Source organism: Benincasa hispida, chromosome 9 (genome assembly GCF_009727055.1).
Source record: "Benincasa hispida cultivar B227 chromosome 9, ASM972705v1, whole genome shotgun sequence".
In the NCBI taxonomy this organism is placed as follows: Eukaryota; Viridiplantae; Streptophyta; class Magnoliopsida; order Cucurbitales; family Cucurbitaceae; genus Benincasa; species Benincasa hispida.
This window is the reverse complement of record NC_052357.1, coordinates 7,873,859-7,891,990: the sequence shown is the minus strand read 5'-3', so window position 1 is coordinate 7,891,990 and position 18,132 is coordinate 7,873,859. Positions and strand designations below refer to the sequence as shown.

At 33.3% G+C, this 18,132-nt stretch overlaps 1 protein-coding gene across 1 annotated transcript; it reads left to right on the top strand.

The window, feature by feature from the left end:
* Nucleotides 1–6,382: 6,382 nt before the first annotated feature.
* On the top strand, nucleotides 6,383–16,610 carry LOC120086021 (protein ROOT HAIR DEFECTIVE 3 homolog 1-like). The gene is made up of 24 exons (XM_039042415.1): nucleotides 6,383–6,537; nucleotides 6,620–6,656; nucleotides 7,494–7,643; nucleotides 7,913–7,979; nucleotides 8,097–8,199; nucleotides 9,473–9,543; nucleotides 9,670–9,733; nucleotides 9,816–9,881; nucleotides 10,027–10,074; nucleotides 10,174–10,236; nucleotides 10,326–10,382; nucleotides 10,923–11,081; nucleotides 11,156–11,224; nucleotides 11,325–11,416; nucleotides 12,636–12,714; nucleotides 13,033–13,198; nucleotides 13,406–13,530; nucleotides 13,712–13,974; nucleotides 14,067–14,163; nucleotides 14,273–14,440; nucleotides 14,517–14,621; nucleotides 15,089–15,183; nucleotides 15,588–15,684; nucleotides 15,944–16,610. The coding sequence occupies exons 2-24, from the start codon at nucleotides 6,653–6,655 to the stop codon at nucleotides 16,184–16,186; spliced, it is 2,451 nt and encodes an 816-aa protein (XP_038898343.1). The 5' UTR covers nucleotides 6,383–6,537; nucleotides 6,620–6,652; the 3' UTR covers nucleotides 16,187–16,610.
* Nucleotides 16,611–18,132: the final 1,522 nt, after the last annotated feature.

Below are 18,132 nucleotides of genomic sequence, written 5' to 3'. Positions count from 1 at the left end.
CATGTTATTCATATGACATTCATAAGAGGGTTTAAAACAAACATTACCTTTGAATATCTCTTCCACGAATTCAGCAGAATTTCACTACGATTGAGCTTGATTTTTCAAGAAGACCACCACCAAGATCTTCTCCACTATACTCAAGAAGGAATGTGTGGTGGAAACACTCAAATCAAGCTGAATTGAGGATGAATTTAGGTGGATTTTTTAGGGTTTTCAATTTTCTAGCACTTCAGTAAGTAAACTCATAATCATCCCAATCTCTTTGCATGAAACTTGTATATATAGGCTTGAATATATAGATTGAAATCATATAAAACAGTGGGCTACCTAGAGGGCAGCTTCTACTTGGAGAACTAATGAAGAAATTGATGGATTTTTGTGATAAATCACCATAAGAAATAGTGAATTTCCAATACTTTTAAATTTTTAATCAATTTTCTTAAAAATTGATTTTTATTTTAAATAAAATTATTTTATTTAAAACTAGTTTTATAAAATTAATTAAAAAATAATTAATTTATATAAAACTAATTTTATTTTAATTAAACCTTTTTAATTAAAAGAATATTAATTTAATATCTTAATATTAAATCAATAAAACATCAAATCCACCAATATGATTCAATTTCATATTTAAATCATAATTTAAATATTAATTGATTCTCCAATTTCGTTTAATTTTAACAGAACCAAACATTTTTTTATTGTATCATATACAATCAATTGAAAACTCTAAAATTGAATTTGAACATTTCAAATTCATAACCCTAATTTCATCCATCAATACTCAACTTGTTATTCCAATTCATGAGCTAGTAGAGAGACCTAATGAACCTACAAATCATGAGTTCCAACAATTTGTAATTAATTGGTTGAACTCTTTAAACTAAATTTATTACGTTACGTTAACTATTAAGACATACCACTATAGCTCAATAGTTGCACTCTCATCACTGTAGATATATTTCTATCCATGTAAACCATAATCAGTAAGTCGATCCTTCACAAGCCGTTGGTATTTACAGCTGGGTCAAAATTACCATTTTACCCCTGTAAATACATCTTATTCCTTAAGTTCCCATTGATCCTCTAATGAACAATTGATTCATAATGCCACTTATGAATCATGTCCCTCTCTACCATGAGAAGGCAGGGCCCCGATTGTTCAAGACTTGAAATCAGCACTTAAGAGAACAACCTATCTGCAAATCTTAAAACGAATATGAGTGAATTCCATCCCGCAGGGCTATATCCCCAGCTACCTATCCGGTCTAATCCCCAAAATGGAGGCTTATTGAGCAGTGTTGTTGGACTACTCTTACCCATGCAGATCAAAAGATAATCCTGAATAAACAGGAGTTCATACCTAGCTCAAGATTAAGATCGAGTTATCCTAGGTTACTTTAGTATGAAATAGTCAGTGTTAATAGTAAACGATCGTTATCAATAAAAGTGACTATTTCATGGTCGAGTCCTTATGCAAACTCATTGCATAGGATGCCCCCACTCACATGTCTGTACATGAATGATCTGTGAATTACATCATTTGTATTACCTATACAACATGGACCGCATCCAATAGTGTCTCCAGAATAAGGTACCCAATTTTATCCATATACTATGGAACGTTTTGGTTATCTACTTAAACTTGATTCATTATTATGTCTCCACATAAAGTCCAAGTACTCATGTAATAATCATGGATCTTAGTTCATTGGATTTAGTGCATATTCAATAATAATTTTATTGAATAAAACCTTAATAAAATCTTTATTGTAAATATCATATGTTTAATTTTACAAACCGCGATGGACATTCAATCCAACAGTTACAACAAAAAACATTAGCACTGTACGAAAGAAGATATAACAGAAAGGTACTAGTAAACACTTGTGATTAAAAAAAAATTGTTGGAGAAAGAGAGAAAAGACATACCATTTGCATTTATGAAATAGATGGAATGTGTTTGTCCTTATAGTTAAAGGCAAATGAGACCATAATTATAAAATGCAAAAAAAAAAAAGAAAAAAAAAAAGGAATAGGGTCCAACCTCGGAGTTATGACATTCATTAATTGAAACTTGAATTTCAGATAATATCATTAATAATGGTAAATAAAAAATCAATAATATAGATAAAACGACCAACAATTGATTTTAAATTAGAGACAAACAATGGCAAGTCATTTCATTCAAGGAAGAATAATTGAAATCAAAGTCGAACAATAAAGACAATAGAAACTAAAAGATGCAAAGAAGTTCATGGTAATGTGAAATGAAATACATGATAAGAAAATATTGGAGATGAAAAATGACATACCAATTGCATAAAGCAAGTAGATGGAATGAGTTTGGCATAACGTTGAAGTGAAGTGAGACCCATATATAATAGTTGTGTGAACTATGGGCCCATGAAATTTTTTTAGAAAGATCCGTATATAAATAAAAGTAAATGATTTTGACAAAAACCTAACTAATAAACAGTAACTAACAACCATTGTCAATCAACATACAATAAATCATCTTAAAAAAGGGATATGGCAATGATGAGTACAATAAATAGTACCTAATTTTCAATCAATATACAATAAATCATCATAAAAACAGGGGATATGGCAACGATGAATACAATAAACAATACCTAACAACCACTTTTAATCAATATACAATAAATAATGGACAAACAAAGGCTAAAAGTTACAAAATAGACAAGCAATTGACAAACAGAGACTGAAATGAACAAACAATGGACAAACAGATACCAAAATTTATGAAAATAGGCAACCAATGGACAAACAGAGGCCAAGAGTAACAAATAATTAACAGACGGTGGCCAAAATGGACAAACAATTGACATTGCACAAAGAAAATTCATCCTTCTTCATCAGTAGAATGAAAAATAACCCAATCAAAATTACCAAGATTCATCAAATATCCTATAGACAACATAGTGATAAGTATAAGCAGTAACATTAGAATCAACCCAAGCAGCAACAACCTAAAACACATGTTTCTCCATTTCGCCATAATTTAAAAAATGGACATTACAAACAGAGACAATGACAAAACAATGAACATGAAACGAAATTTGGAGCATAATTTCATAGCAAAATAATTCGGAGCAAAACAATGAACGTGAAATAAAATAATGGACAACAGTGGACAAATATAGAGCATTGTTTACAAATTTTTGAGCTAAAGTTGAAAAAAAGGGACCTCATCATCGGCTAGGAAAGGAAAAAGAAGATTACATTCGACCTCCCCCTACCAAGCTTCAGAACTTGTCCTTCACCCCCTACCACTCTCCAAAGGATAACCTCCACTCCCCACCAACACAATTGTCCCTCGACCAAACAAATTAGGCTAAAACGATAGAATGAGAAATTCGAATGATGCAACAAAGAGAATCAAAGGTTTGGAGTGGCAAGGGATAATATTCGTTTGGAATGACAAGGGAAGAATGAATGAGCGTGTTTAGAACGACAATGGGAGGGAGGAAGTCAAATGAAACCCCAATCGACAAAGATGAAGAGACACAAATCCATATATGTAGATTTATAGATATGTGAAGGGTCCAAAGAAAAACTTGCAAGAAGAGTACCACCATAAACGTATATCTATAGATTTGTGAGGGTTAGACTAAATAAAGTTAGGGACTAAGGATCCAGATCTGGTTTTGATAGCGATTGAACTGACGGAGATGAAGAAATATGAAACCAAATCTGAAGACGACACCAAAACTAGAGTTGAAGACAGAGAAGTAAAAAGAGAAGGAAAAACATCATTGATCTAAGCATTTCGTTCGATCAGAGAATAAAAGAGACGAAGTAAAAGAAAGGGAGATGTTGTAAATAGTGAAAAGGCACACATCATAGGGTTTTGGAACACTCTGTTGTAAATAGTGAAAAGGTACACATCATGGGGTTGAGAACACTCTTTTGTAAATAGTGAAAAGGCACACATCATGGGGTTGGGAACAGTGTTCCCTAGGGTTAATTTCGAACATAATATTAAGAAACTCCAACTAAAAATAATTAGAACCCGAAATATGGTGTAGGATATTATAGTCCACTCCACTCCACTCTTGAGCCCAAATAGGTGCTTATTAATCTAAATACTCCCCAAATGATCTGTATATATACTGTCTCTTATACACATCTAGATGTGTATAAGAGACAGATGGTGTAGGATATTATAGTCCACTCCACTCCACTCTTGAGCCCAAATAGGTGCTTATTAATCTAAATACTCCCCAAATGATCTGTATATATATTCCTCCAAATGAATATAAGAACCAAAACAGTGTGGAGTGTGGTGGCACATGGTGGAACACGTGCGTAGTGCAACCTGATGGACGGCTGCGGGTGGCGCTGAAAGCGTTGAAAGGATCCCACCGTCCAACTCTTTTGTTGAGAGAAATGGGACCCGGTGTCTTGATGGGCGGCCAGTGGACCCTGCCACGGGCCCACTTTCAACTCATAAACACGTCGCCTCTCATCAGGTCGGGTCGGGCCCACCATATTCATTCCCCCACTCGCCTTTACGGTTTTACCCCTTCAGAATTTCTGACTCACCGGAACCGAAGGTCAGCATCCGGTCACCGGCTGAATTCGTCAGAGCCGCCGTTATATAAATTTAGAAGTAATCTATTATTAATCCAAAGTTTCACAAAATGAAAGTCCATCTGACTTTTCTTTTATTCCTTTTTCTTTTTAATTTTATTTTACAAAAATGTATAAAGAATACAATAGAACTTCAGAATTAGACAAATTAAAAAGTAAAATAAAATCCACTGGTAGAAAATTTAAGGAGCATGAAAAACTAAAGTACTTTTGGTAATTATTTTATTTTTTGTTTTTATTTTTTAAAATTAAAGCTATGAATATTACTTTCGGCTTCAAATTTCTTTATTTGTTATCTACTTTTCACAAATAGTTTAAAAACCAAACCAATTTTTTATAACTAAAAAAATAGCTTTCAAAAAGTCGTTTTTGTTTTTAAAATTTGACTAAGAATTCAACTATTATACTTAATAAATATGCAAATCATTTTCAGAAATGTGGATGATATAGGTTTAATTTTCAAAAACAAAAAATTAAATGGCTACCAAACGAGATCGAAGACATTCACTTTTGCTTATCATCTAAATTTCAATTTGGAAGAGATTCAATCTGTTGCACATAAAAATCAATAATTGTATACATCAATTACTCTAGTGTTTTTTTCCCCCTTAATTACATTTATGTTAACCAACCAAGTATGTAACTTTAAATTTAGAAAAAAAATGATAAAAGTATAACGACTTTTGCCAAAGTAACCTAGTTAACCGTAATAACCATGACATTTTTTTTAAGTTGAAAGCAAAAAAAGTACAACTTTCACCACTACATTTAAATTAGTGCAAAATTGATTTTTTTGTCCCTGAATTCCGTATTTAATTGTAATTATTTAGTATATCGTACTTTCTTTATTTGTTAGGTCTCACATTAATTTCGATTGCAACTCTTACACTTTTTTTTTTTTTTTTTTTTTTTTTTTTTTTTTTTTTACATTTGCATGTCAATAAACTAATTATGGACTAGATATGTCACAAGTTATATAGTCTATATAACTAAATAATAACCAAAATGGGTATAGTTTAATCGACATCAAGTATGTACCATCAAAGAGATTTGATTCTCACTCTAATTTTTATAAAAAATATCATTACATAATAAAAAAACAGTTAGTTTTGATTAAATTTTATACCAACATAATCAAATTGTAACAAATCTAAAAATATAGACTTAATTGTTATTTTGCACAAGAATTTATAGACTAAAAGTATTTATTTTTTCCAAAACTTTGCAATTTTTTTCCTTTCATATACTAATTAAATATATAATTAACAAAAAAATATGTATATATACCCTTGTAAGTCTTTAAACACTTGCTTAGATCTTTTTTAATAAAAGAATGAATTTGTTAGAAAGATGAGAATTGCATAAATTCTTTTGTCCTTTCTCATATTATAAAAAATAATTTATGAATCAATTTAAGTATTAAAGTCAATGAAAAATACACCCACTATTATTTTGAAGTCGATAATTATATTTTTCTTCCAAAAAAAATTGAACTGACATAACATAACTCTAACAGAAATGAATTCATATTATCAATGTTAAAGTATTAGGTTTTGATCTTCTAAAAAATCGATAATTTGAACTAAAAAGATAAAAGAAAAACAATTAATTAAAAGAAAAAAAAAAACAAAAGATTTGACAACATAAACTGAAGGAGGGAATTAATGACGTGTCATCGGAGTTAAAAAAAAAAAAGTAAAGACCATTATAATCAATAAATTTATTTTCAACTTTTTTATTTGAGGGGGGATCCTTTCATTGTCTCATAATTCTATTTCCGCCCTTCAAATATTTATCGCCCTCTCCTCTCGTGCGTTCGGCATTTTGGAAATCGGAACGAACAAACAGAGACAGTCGAGCCTGCTTTTCGAAGATCAACTCCCATCTCTATCTCCATCACCGACTTCCGAGAAGGTTAGAGCCCCTTCTTCCTCTTGAGATCTGTATTTTTCTCTCTGTTCTCAATCGATCTCACACATTCTGTAACCCTCTCCAGCTTCCAATCTGCATCAGCTTCCCCTTCTTTCAAATGGGTACGTATTTTTGTTTTAATCTCTATCCAGCTCGTGTAATTTGCGTGGCGATGATCCATCTCTATTTCCTTCAGCTTAATTTGTACGTTTTGTTTGATTTGCGTTACATTGAAGCATCATCAGTGTAATTAATTTCATTTTTTTTTTTCAATTCAATTGGGCGCGAGATAATAGATATAGTTTGATTATCCATTACCTGCGCCTGATTTTTAATGGTTGTGTATTGTTAATAAAAGGATTCGAGCTATCTCGATTGGAGCGTAATTGATTTGCTCCAAATCTGTTAGGGATGATCACGCTGTTCGGGAGTATTAGATCGCTAAATTCTATTCATTATCTGGTCTCGAAGAGCGTAGGAGGATTCTTAAATGATGTGTTTGTGCTTTTGGGTTCTCTTATTTTCTTTGAGGTCTAAGTTAATTCCCTGAGCTAATGGGATTTATGGGTCTTATGAATCTTGGGTGTGTCTGGCTGGCAAGTTCTCTCGGTCGAGTATAATAGTTAGATGCGTTCTGACCTGTATGGACGCTGCCATTACTGTTACTGCAGAAACGATTGTGTTCGAGTCTAACTTATTTAAATTTATTGAGAAAAGAAGTTCCATGTTTCTTGTAGTCACCCGCGACCACGAGTCAGTTTTGTTTGGCTTCTTCTGAAAATCAGGGAGCACTATTGTTTATTATGTTGGTCTACTTTTAAGAGTTGTATTTTTGTCATCATGGTGATATCACAACACCACAATTAAGTTTTTGGGCTTTACTTGCTTGATTTATCTGTCTTTTTATATTTTCTACAACTACGAGTTTCTAATAAGCAAATTTTATCATCTTCTGGCAGCTAAGAGCGATGAAAGTTGCTCTGTTCAGCTTATAGATGGAGATGGTGGATTCAACGTCGAGGGAATTGACAACTTCATCAAAGATGTGAAATTGGGGGAATGTGGACTTTCATATGCAGTAGTGTCCATTATGGGCCCTCAAAGTAGTGGTAAGTAGTCTGCTTTCAGAATCTTGTTGTACCTATACAACAAATTAAGTTCATGCTTCCTGCCAATGCTTATTATTTTATTTTTTAAAGAAGTTTGTGTCGGCCTCTGTATTTAACTGTGAATTTCAATTTTATTATTTATCCATTATATTTATTTCTTCACAATTGGATATGTGAACACAAAGCATAGTATCAGATTGATATCTCCCCTACTGGGTTATGGTATTTTGAGAAATTCTTATTGGCTTTTTAATATACAATCTGCTTAGGGAAGAGTACGCTGCTAAATAATTTGTTTGGAACCAACTTTAGAGAGATGGATGCTTTTAAAGGGAGGTAAGTTATTGTCTTCTCCCTGTGTCTCTGGTTTATGTAGATAAGAAACAACCCTTCTATCTTTAGTTTATTCAGGTTTGGTGGCTGAAAAGTGCAAATTGATCTGTCATTTTCTAGGTCTCAAACAACTAAGGGTATATGGTTGGCTAGATGTGCTGGCATTGAGCCTTGTACACTTGTAATGGATTTGGAAGGAACTGATGGAAGAGAGCGAGGAGAGGTGCATTTCTATGCCTTTATGCACTTTTTTTGGCTTATTCACATGTTTCGTTTGTTTGTACTTTCTTCCATTTTTGCTTCCTTTTCAATTTTCCACAAGCATATTTGTTAATATTTTGACTTCACTATTATCACATGCTTCTTCTCGTAGAGTTGAAAGTTCTCTTTTATATTTAAAAGAATGGTGTTATTCCTTGCCAAGTTTAATAAACTCATTTGATAATTGGGGTTTTCAGTGGGGAGGGCTTCTCTGACTTATTGGAGACTTTAGTACCACTTAGATGAAGATTCCCTAGTCTGAATTTTGAAAAGCTCTGGGTCATATTATAAAAATTTATGTTCAATCCTCTGCTAGACCACACTCAACAGCGAGGTGATTCGTAGGTACCCATCTGAGTGTATCTAGAATTAGAAGGCTCCTAGAATCGCAAGATTCTTCATATCCAACTTTAATTGGTAGAGTCAATAACCTAATCTAGACTGAGTCCAAAGAAAGAGTTCCAACTTTTGTTTGTTTCCTCATTGGTCCTGTGTGTAAGTAGCTACAAATATGACAACCAAGGTCCAAAGAAACGTTTTTCTTACTTGTTTGTTCTGGAAAGTTTACAAATGCACCTAGTAAAGTAGGTGGAGATGTGGTATTTTATTGAAGAGGTTGTAGATACGACTGGTTTTTGGTTTCTAGATGGGGTAATTCAACGAAATTGTTTTGCAACCCTTTTGCCTTCTCTCAAACCAATTTGATCAATTGTCCACTTCACTGTCTCCTTTTCTGTTTGTCTTTTTTTGCTCTTTCCCCCTCACTTTTGTATTTTTCATATTGATCAATGAAACAGAAGTTTTATGATTAAAGAAAATCAGATTCCTATAAAACCGAATGTGAAGAAATTTTAGATTTTCTTGGTCGATTAATTCTAAATTATTGTGTAATTATAATCTCTCAAATTGTCACTAGTTGGAGTTCTTTTTTGTAACCATTTTGGCATTTTGTATGTAGGGATATCTCATTTCCCCCTCCTTTTGTGACCATTTTTTTATAATAAAAAGTTTCTTTCTTCTATAATTGGAGGGCTCTTCTTTATTAGTTTTGTGGGAAGGGGTTTCCACTCCCCCTGCCCTTAGGCTGTTCTTTTGATTAATACACATTTGTTTCTTATCTAAGACAAAATAAAAAGTTTTTTTCTTATAAAAAAAAGAATCTTTGTTTTTATCATAATTAGCTAGATGTATACTTTGGCTGTTTCTTAATTTGCTTTTGTCACGTTCTTTTTTAGGATGACACTGCATTTGAGAAACAAAGTGCCCTCTTTGCGCTTGCTGTGTCAGATATAGTGCTAATAAACATGTGAGTTCCTTTAGTTTTGTTTATCCAATATTTGTTTTATCTTGTAACATGTGTTCCCGTGCATCTTTCTTCTAATATTACTTGTTTCCATACTATCTGGTTTTAAAAATTTATCATTTAATTTAGGTGGTGTCATGATATTGGCCGTGAGCAGGCTGCAAATAAGCCTCTCCTGAAGACTGTATTTCAGGTATTCCCTTTAATCTGGTTGGGGATCATGGTGTATCTTCTATAATAATAATTTAATCATTTTCCATTTCTATGGTACGCAGGTCATGATGAGATTGTTCAGTCCGCGTAAAACAACACTAATGTTTGTCATTCGTGATAAAACAAGGGTCTGTTTTATTTTCTGGATAGTTTGTATTTTTGCATATTACTATTTTAGATTTCTTGAGCAGTTGTAGAAGAACCTTATGTTGCAGGATCTTAACTTTTCTAACTTTCTTTGTTAATTTTTGTTCATTTTTTCCGTGTATATAGACACCATTGGAAAATTTAGAGCCTGTTCTTAGAGAGGATGTACAAAAGGTAAATAATTGGTGCTTTCTTTTGAATCATGGCGACACCCAGGAAGTGCTGTTTATTTATCTTTTTCTCATCTGCATTCCTCCTCTGTTTTGACTGCAGATATGGGACTCTGTTCCTAAGCCACAGGCTCACAAGGATACTCCACTAAGCGAATTTTTTAATGTGAGTCCTCATTTTCCTAATGTCAAATGGATTTGTATGGGGAAGTAGAATTCTATGATGGTCTATATTGATTTCCTTTGAATTATCAGGTTGAAGTTGTTGCTTTATCTAGTTATGAAGAAAAGGAAGAGCAATTCAAGGAGCAGGTATATGGATCTTGTGAAACTCTATATTGACCATCAGCACCACATGAAAATTAATCTTATTTCGTTCCCCCTTCCTCCCAAAAAGTATAAACTGGACTTTTTATGAAACATTATTATTATTTTTTCTTTTGGATAAGCTACGATTTCATTGATTGAATTAAATATCCAAAGATATCAAGGGTACAAAAGGCCCATTTCATAGGGTATACAACTTTTTTTTTTTTTTGAAACATTATCGACAAAGAATTTCCTGAAAATTTGCTGGAGCTGTGAACGTTCTATTTTATGGTGGCTGAATAGGCTTTTAAACTATTTATTTTGACTTTTTTTTTCTGTTCTTGATATTATATGTTAACATGTGGCTGTTCATAGGAACTAAATTTGCGAATCCCAACATTGCCTCCTTGCTTTTACATACTTCTGATAGCATTGAATTTTTTGTCTACTCCTATATAGGAATGTTATAAGATGGTTAGAGCGTAGTGTTGTCCTAGATAATTGTTCTTGACATATGTTATTGTATATTATGTTGGAATTCAGGTGGCAAATTTGAGGCAGAGATTCTTCCATTCTATTGCCCCAGGAGGGCTTGCTGGAGATCGCAGGGGAGTTGTTCCTGCTTCAGGTTTTTCTTTTAGTGCTCAGCAAATCTGGAAAGTTATTAAGGAGAACAAGGATCTTGACCTTCCAGCACATAAGGTACAACAGTGACCAAATTCATGTTTGGAAATATATAGTCAAAAGTCTGACTTTGATCCATGGCATGTCTGCAGGTTATGGTGGCTACTGTTCGCTGTGAAGAAATTGGCAATGAGAAGTTTGCATGGTTTGCATCAAATGAGGTTTAATACACAGGCGTTTAATTTTTTCCTTGTCTATTTGTATTCCCTTCCTGATATATCCTGCAGTCAAACTCACCATAAAATTTATTTATTCAATCAGGACTGGTTGAATTTGGAAGAAGAAGTACAAACTGGTCCAGTTCAAGGTTTTGGAAAGAAGCTAAGTTCGATCATTGATACTTGTTTATCGGAGTAAGTAGTGCCATTTGATAGTTATCCAGGATGCATTCAAGTGTACACTAGTAACCTTATACATTTATGTTCTTTTTACGTTGGCATTGGAAGATCCGAGTAAAGTTGGGTAAGGTCATGTAAACAGAAGGTTTCAATGGCATTGTGGTTTCATTTTTTTATCCTCATCAAGTATCTTTCTTTATTCCTCGTTCAGTTTATTAGATAATTGTTTTTCTGATGGGGTACCCTCATTAAGTAAAGTTGGGTAAGGTCATGTAAACAGGAGCTCCGAGCATGATTATTAGTTCCTTAGTGGCACTTTTAATGGCCTTAGAAGGGAACACTTTATCTCTTGGAAATTGTAGTTCAAATACCATTTGATAGTGATAAGAACTTATGAAGTCTCAACAAGCTGCCTAACTTTGGGCGTTTGCTGACTATAGATTTTTGTAATTTATTCGTGAGGTCCTATTTCTGTAGCCCGTTCTTGGTTTAGTTCGGTTTCTTTGAGGGTTTTTTTTTGGTAGGCCTGTTTTCTATTTTGATTAACTGGCTTGCTGGTCTCCTTTGTATTCTTTCATTTCTATCCCAATGAAAATTAGGATAATCACTGATCAACCCAAAAGCTTGTGATGAGTTATGGTAAATTTAATTATATCTACGTTGTAACACTCTCACTCAATAGTCAACTTGAAAATTTATAGAAGACCCAATAAGTGGAAATCAATATTAATTGGGAGAGGAAATGACATTGCGGGGATTTGAACATAGGATCTCATGCTTAAATTACCAATCAACCGAAAAGCTTAAGTTGATGGGCTGTGGTAAATCTAATTACATCAGTATTTAACACAACCAAAACAGCAAGATGCTCCAATGACAAAAATAAAAATTTTCATTTCCACTCATTGTTTTTTTTAATATAGTTAATATGTATCTTAATTGCATATAGTTGATCTTGATCTTTTTCAGCCTAGAAAAAAGGAAGAACAATAACAACTTTAGTCCAAAACCTTAGAGGCTTAAATCCCTCCCATATGTTGTTGATTAAAAAAAAAAAAGCAACTTTAATCTTGGTCAGGTTTGAAAATGTGAAGGACCTTTTTGGTATTCCTTTTTTTGCAACTTAGGAATAATGCTGATGTGTCTATAACTGACATGATTAATTTTTTGTTACCTATTGAACATTGACATGTTAATTTATTCATCTTAAGCTTTTTGTACTTTGATGATTCAGGTATGATGCAGAAGCAACATTTTTTGACGAAGGTGTGAGATCTGCAAAGAGAGCACAACTTGAAGAAAAATTGTTGCAAGTAATTATCCCAAGTTTTGTTTTGTTTTGTTGTTTTTTCCTTTTTAAATCTAATCTGAGAGCGGCTGCATAATTATGGGAAGTCGGAAGTTAAAGATTAGAGATAAGCTATTTCCTAATTACTGCTTCATATGGTTCTGAGCGCTGATGTATTCTGTGGAAGTAACTTCTAGAAGGTTCTTCCAAGAGGATCTTCCTGCTGCATTTTACTTGAATGCTTTGTTTTATCTTGAAAGTATAATTGTTATTCACAATACTTCCTTTGGATTTATTATCTTGATAATGATTTGTTTGTGGCATGTTTTTCCTCATCGACTAGCTTGTTCAATCAGCCTTCCAATCTCTGCTGGGACACATAAGGTCTGGGACATTTGATAAGTTCAAGGAGGCATTTGACAAAGCTTTGAATGAAGGGGAAGGGTTTTCTTCGGCTGCCTCTAATTGTGCTCAAACCTACATGGCTATTTTTGACAAAGAATGTGCTGGTAGGTTGAATTAAAAAGACTGCCTCTAATTTGGCTGTTTCCCTTCTGTCCCTTTAGTATGCAGAGGGCAGTTAAATAGGCAACTGCTCCTGATTTCTTATGGTTTAAATTGTTTTCAGTTTACTGAAATGTTTCCCATCTTTCTCAGGTATTAGAATGTGTTTTGTTTGTTATTCTGTAATCTTTGCTGACTTCTTGTCACTGCAGGTGCTATCATTGAGCAAGCAAACTGGGACACTTCTAGAATAAGGGATAAACTTCGACGTGATATTGATGCCCACATTGCAACTGTTCGTGCTGACAAATTATCTGAACTTTCTGCACAATTAGAGGTAAGACATGTTTTATGGCTCAGATACTGGACTTCTAATCTAGGTCATTTTGGAAGGCATTCATTGAGCACTAAATTTTCTCTCAGAATTCTTTGTGGTTTTCTGGAACTTGTGCAGCATTTGGATGAATACCATATAATTGCCTTCTGACTGTTACTGACAATGATAATAATGATTGCAGAAAAAACTGAAGGAAGCATTGTCAGGACCGGTAGAAGCTTTGCTAGATGGAGCTAATAATGAGACATGGCCAGCCATAAGAAAACTTCTTCAACGAGAGACTGAGTCTGCCATCTCTGAGCTGTCTAAAGGATTGGTGGGCTATGATATGGATGAAAAAACCAAGGAAAACCTGTTTACCAGTCTTAAGGATTATGCTAGAGGTGTAGTTGAATCAAAAACTAGAGAAGAAGCTGGAAGGGTCCTGATTCGTATGAAGGATAGGTATCCTTTTCATGGATGTAGCTAATTTGCACCTTCTTCTTTGATAGCATCCGGCATCCGTTGGTATTGATATCGTTTAATATTGCAAACAGGTTTTCCACATTGTTTAGCCATGATGCAGATTCAATGCCACGTGTTTGGACAGGGAAGGAAGATATCCGGGCAATCACCAAAACCGCTCGTTCTGCTGTATGACATGATATTATTAGTGTTTGTTTCCCTTTTTCCTATTATTTATACGTCATTTTATCTATGCTTTGTATTTAAAATATATAATTTATATATTTGTGTGCTGTAGTCCTTGAAGCTACTCTCTGTTATGGCTGCTCTTCGTTTGGATGATGATGATTCTGGTGAGATAGACAGTACTTTGTCATCTTCCTTGCTGAATGTTCCAAACAGTAGCAATACAAAAGATAGGAGCATTGTGGCAACTGACCCTCTTGCCTCAAGCTCATGGGAAAAGGTAAGTATTTCAGTCCTGAATGTTCCAAACAGTAGCAATACAAAAGATAGGTTTTGACGTCTCTAGCTTGTTACAGGTTTCACCATCACAAACGTTGATTAGTCCCGTTCAGTGCAAATCTATATGGAGGCAATTCAAGGCGGAGACAGAGTACACTGTTTCTCAGGCCATTGCTGCACAGGTAATAAATGATTTTTTTTTTTTTTTTTTTTTACTAATTAGATGTGTGCATGTGTATATTTTTACAAATTATGACAGCTACGGAATTTTAAAAGCATTTCCAGAATCCAGTCTGATATTTTGGAGTTTGGTCTGTAATATTTAGTATATGCTATTATTACATACAAATTTATTTTGGATGACGAAGTTGATGATTCATGGCCTCACTGTGGTGACATAAGCCTAATCAAACAGCCTGTCACATGTTCCTTGCAAAAAAAAAGGAAATCTGACTACCACTTCTATAATTTGCACTTGATACTTGGTTCAGTTTTTTGGGTCCGTTCTATGTTTTAAATCACATCTAATTGGCATTATTAGTTAATCGATAGTAATTATTGAGAATGCACATACATTGCATCTTTCTTGTTGTTGGACGATGAATACATATATTTTTGCATCTATCTCAAATGTTATTATATTTTGCAGGAAGCCAGCAAACGCAATAACAACTGGTTGCCCCCGCCATGGGCAATTGTTGCGATGGTGATTCTCGGGTTTAATGAATTTATGACGCTTCTAAGGTATGTAATATGTAACTAACTATGTGGTGATATTTTCTACATCATAAAATGTGATTGTGTTGGGATGCCTCCGAACAAGAGAACTCAAGAACACAAAGAACAAACAAACAGACTAAAAGATAAAATTATATTGCAATATCCATGAAGAAATTACAATATATCATAGCCTTTTGAGAGGACCACTCCCTCCCAAATTTCCCAATTAGAAAATTACAAAATTCTTCATACCTTCCTCTCAACCCATACCCTCTATTTTTAACTAAAAAAACCTAACAAACTTTAGCTAATTACTAATATGCCCTCCTAATAATCATATTAATATTCTACTAATAATCCTACTATTTCTTTAACTAGGGACCTTACATATTGTTCTCTAAGTTCATGTTTACCTCCTTTGTTGACAGAAATCCTTTATATTTGGGAGTCATTTTTATCTTCTATTTACTCGCCAAAGCCCTATGGGTGCAGCTAGATGTTTCTGGGCAATTTAGCAATGGTCTTGTAAGTATCGAATCTAACTTATGTTGTGTAGGACCTTGTTTTTCAGCACTCTTGGTGCCTGTATTCACTGCTTAGAATTATTTGTGCTATTGTCTTGCATTTTCGACTCCCTAGGCCTGTTTCCATATCTTTAAGTTTCTCCAATACACATTTTTTTATTCTTGTTAAGAAAGAATGGGAATAATCTAGTTTCAATTGGAAAAACCAAAAAGATCCTATTTATCCAAGAAACCTGACGTCTGATTTTATTTTCAACCAGCTTCCGGGACTTCTTTCTTTGTCTTCTACATTCGTGCCTACTGTCATGAATCTTCTTAAAAAATTAGCAGAAGAAGGACAAGCACCACAAAGGCCTGCAACTACTGATCCTCAGAGCAACCCCGCTTTAACATCAAAAAGTTTTAGAAACAGCTCCAGCAACGATTTGACATCGACGGCATCATCAGCAGTGACCGGGACAGAGACCGGAGGTGAGTACTCCAGTCGCTCAAAAGAAGAGTAGGCTGAAGGAAAGGAGGTAATTATGGATTAATTTCTCCTTTTCTGAAGATCCTTGGTTTCTTCGATCGACCCTTTGCCGTCACCAAATATATAATTCATGTTTGTTAACTATTGGAAGAATGAATGTAAGAGCAAAGGCTGAAGTTCAGGCTTTAATTTTTGTGCTGAGAACCTCAAAGCTGTGGTTTGGGGTTTGATAACGGAAACCCCTTATAATGGGTTTCCATATATCAGTATAGGTGTTCACTTCATTCTCTGACCCCTTTTGGGTTTGAATAGACTAAGAATGATTCTTCTTTTTCCTATATTATTGTTTGATTATCTGCTCTTTTTGCCTTTGATTTTGTCTTATGAAAGTTGTAACATTTGATTGTGAGTATATCTTTTATCTTTAATTTATAGTCTTGACGCTTTCCTCTCTTCAATTATTCTGTTCGAATCTCAAGGTCTCGTTTGGTTACAAATTGGTTTTTAATTTTTATGTTTGTTTTATTTCAATTTTTCAATTATAGTTTTTATAACTGGGCTAAATTCAAAACATAAACTTACCAGTTGGATTAGCATTTATAGGCTTATTTTTAAAAAATAAAAATTCAAATAGTTGTCATTCTAAAACATTATAGTTCTTTTAGTGCGCTTACAATGAAAGTGGTTTTTCGATTTTGTCAAAGAATTATTTAAAATCCTTCTAATAATTAAAGTTCTATTTGGTAATCATATGGTTTGTTCTTATTTTTTAAGATGAAGTCTATAAACACTACTTCTATCTTAATTTTGAAAACTAAAAAAAATTAACTTTTAAAATTTTGTTTTTTGTTTTTGGAGTTTAGTTAATAATTTAATCATTATATTTAAAAAATATATATCATTGTAAGAAATAGGGAGAAAATAAGTTTAATTTCATAAACCAAAAACTTGGGAGTCCAAATAATGACATGACTTCAAACTAAAGGTAAATTAAATGATCCTTAATTATGAGCTCCAACCATAAGATCTGCACCTGTGCTAGTTCTTCTAGATTTATATTTACTATAAAAATTGAAACATCAAATTAATGGAAGAAGTTTTGCAGGGACACAGGTTGTTATCATTAATTCATTATCAAACGCTTGAAAGATTGATGGTGTCCATGACTTTGTTAGTTTCTTTCACATTAATTACAGGAGTGAGATCAAGTTATTGACTTTTAAAATGACTAGTTTGAGGACACATGCAATAAAAGAAGTATTTAGTATATGTACATATATAAAAGGCAAAGAAATGTAGTTGTTATATGAAGCGATTTGTATTTGATGTAAAATTAAAATAGAGAGGAACAAAAAAGTCACAAAAGTTACGCACAAAACACAAAGGTATGAATTGTGATTGAGAGCAAATTAGACATTGTGAAAAATTCATAATCTCTTTTAATATATTATAGATATAGATAATTGATATCTTAACTATTGAGCTATGCTTGAATAGTTTAGTTGTCCTAAATTTAAGGTTAATGGTAGAAATTCATTGAACATATACTATACATATAACAAGTCATTTTCTCACTTAAAAGTTATGGATCAATACTTTATTAATTACCCAAGAATCAAGATCAACGCTTAAAATAGAAATCAAAATGTAAAATGCAAAATCTAGTGAAAGAATCAAAAGATTAATTCCTTACCACACACGTTGTGTTCCCACTGCCATAGAAGAGGTAAAATATGGCTATGGCTTTGGCTACCATTAATTGGAGAGAGATATCTTAGCGTTGTGAGCTCAATTTCTGAGCTTTCATGACCTTTTTGATGGCCACCATTAATTAAGTAGGCATGGAAGGAGATGAGCATGGATGTAATGTAATCTTCTTTAATAATAACTTTAAATATAAGGGAAAGGCTGTGGGCTGTGGGCTGTGGGAGGAGACCTCTTCCACTTGTCCAAATTATTATATTCTTTCAATTTCCATCT

What these genes read in the sequence shown, in the direction of transcription:
- LOC120086021 (XM_039042415.1), top strand. An exon ending in TATGGGCCCTCAAAGTAGTG is followed by an intron (nt 7,644 to 7,912) that starts GTAAGTAGTCTG and finishes CAATCTGCTTAG; the next exon opens with GGAAGAGTACGCTGCTAAAT. An exon ending in TCCTGAAGACTGTATTTCAG is followed by an intron (nt 9,734 to 9,815) that starts GTATTCCCTTTA and finishes TATGGTACGCAG; the next exon opens with GTCATGATGAGATTGTTCAG.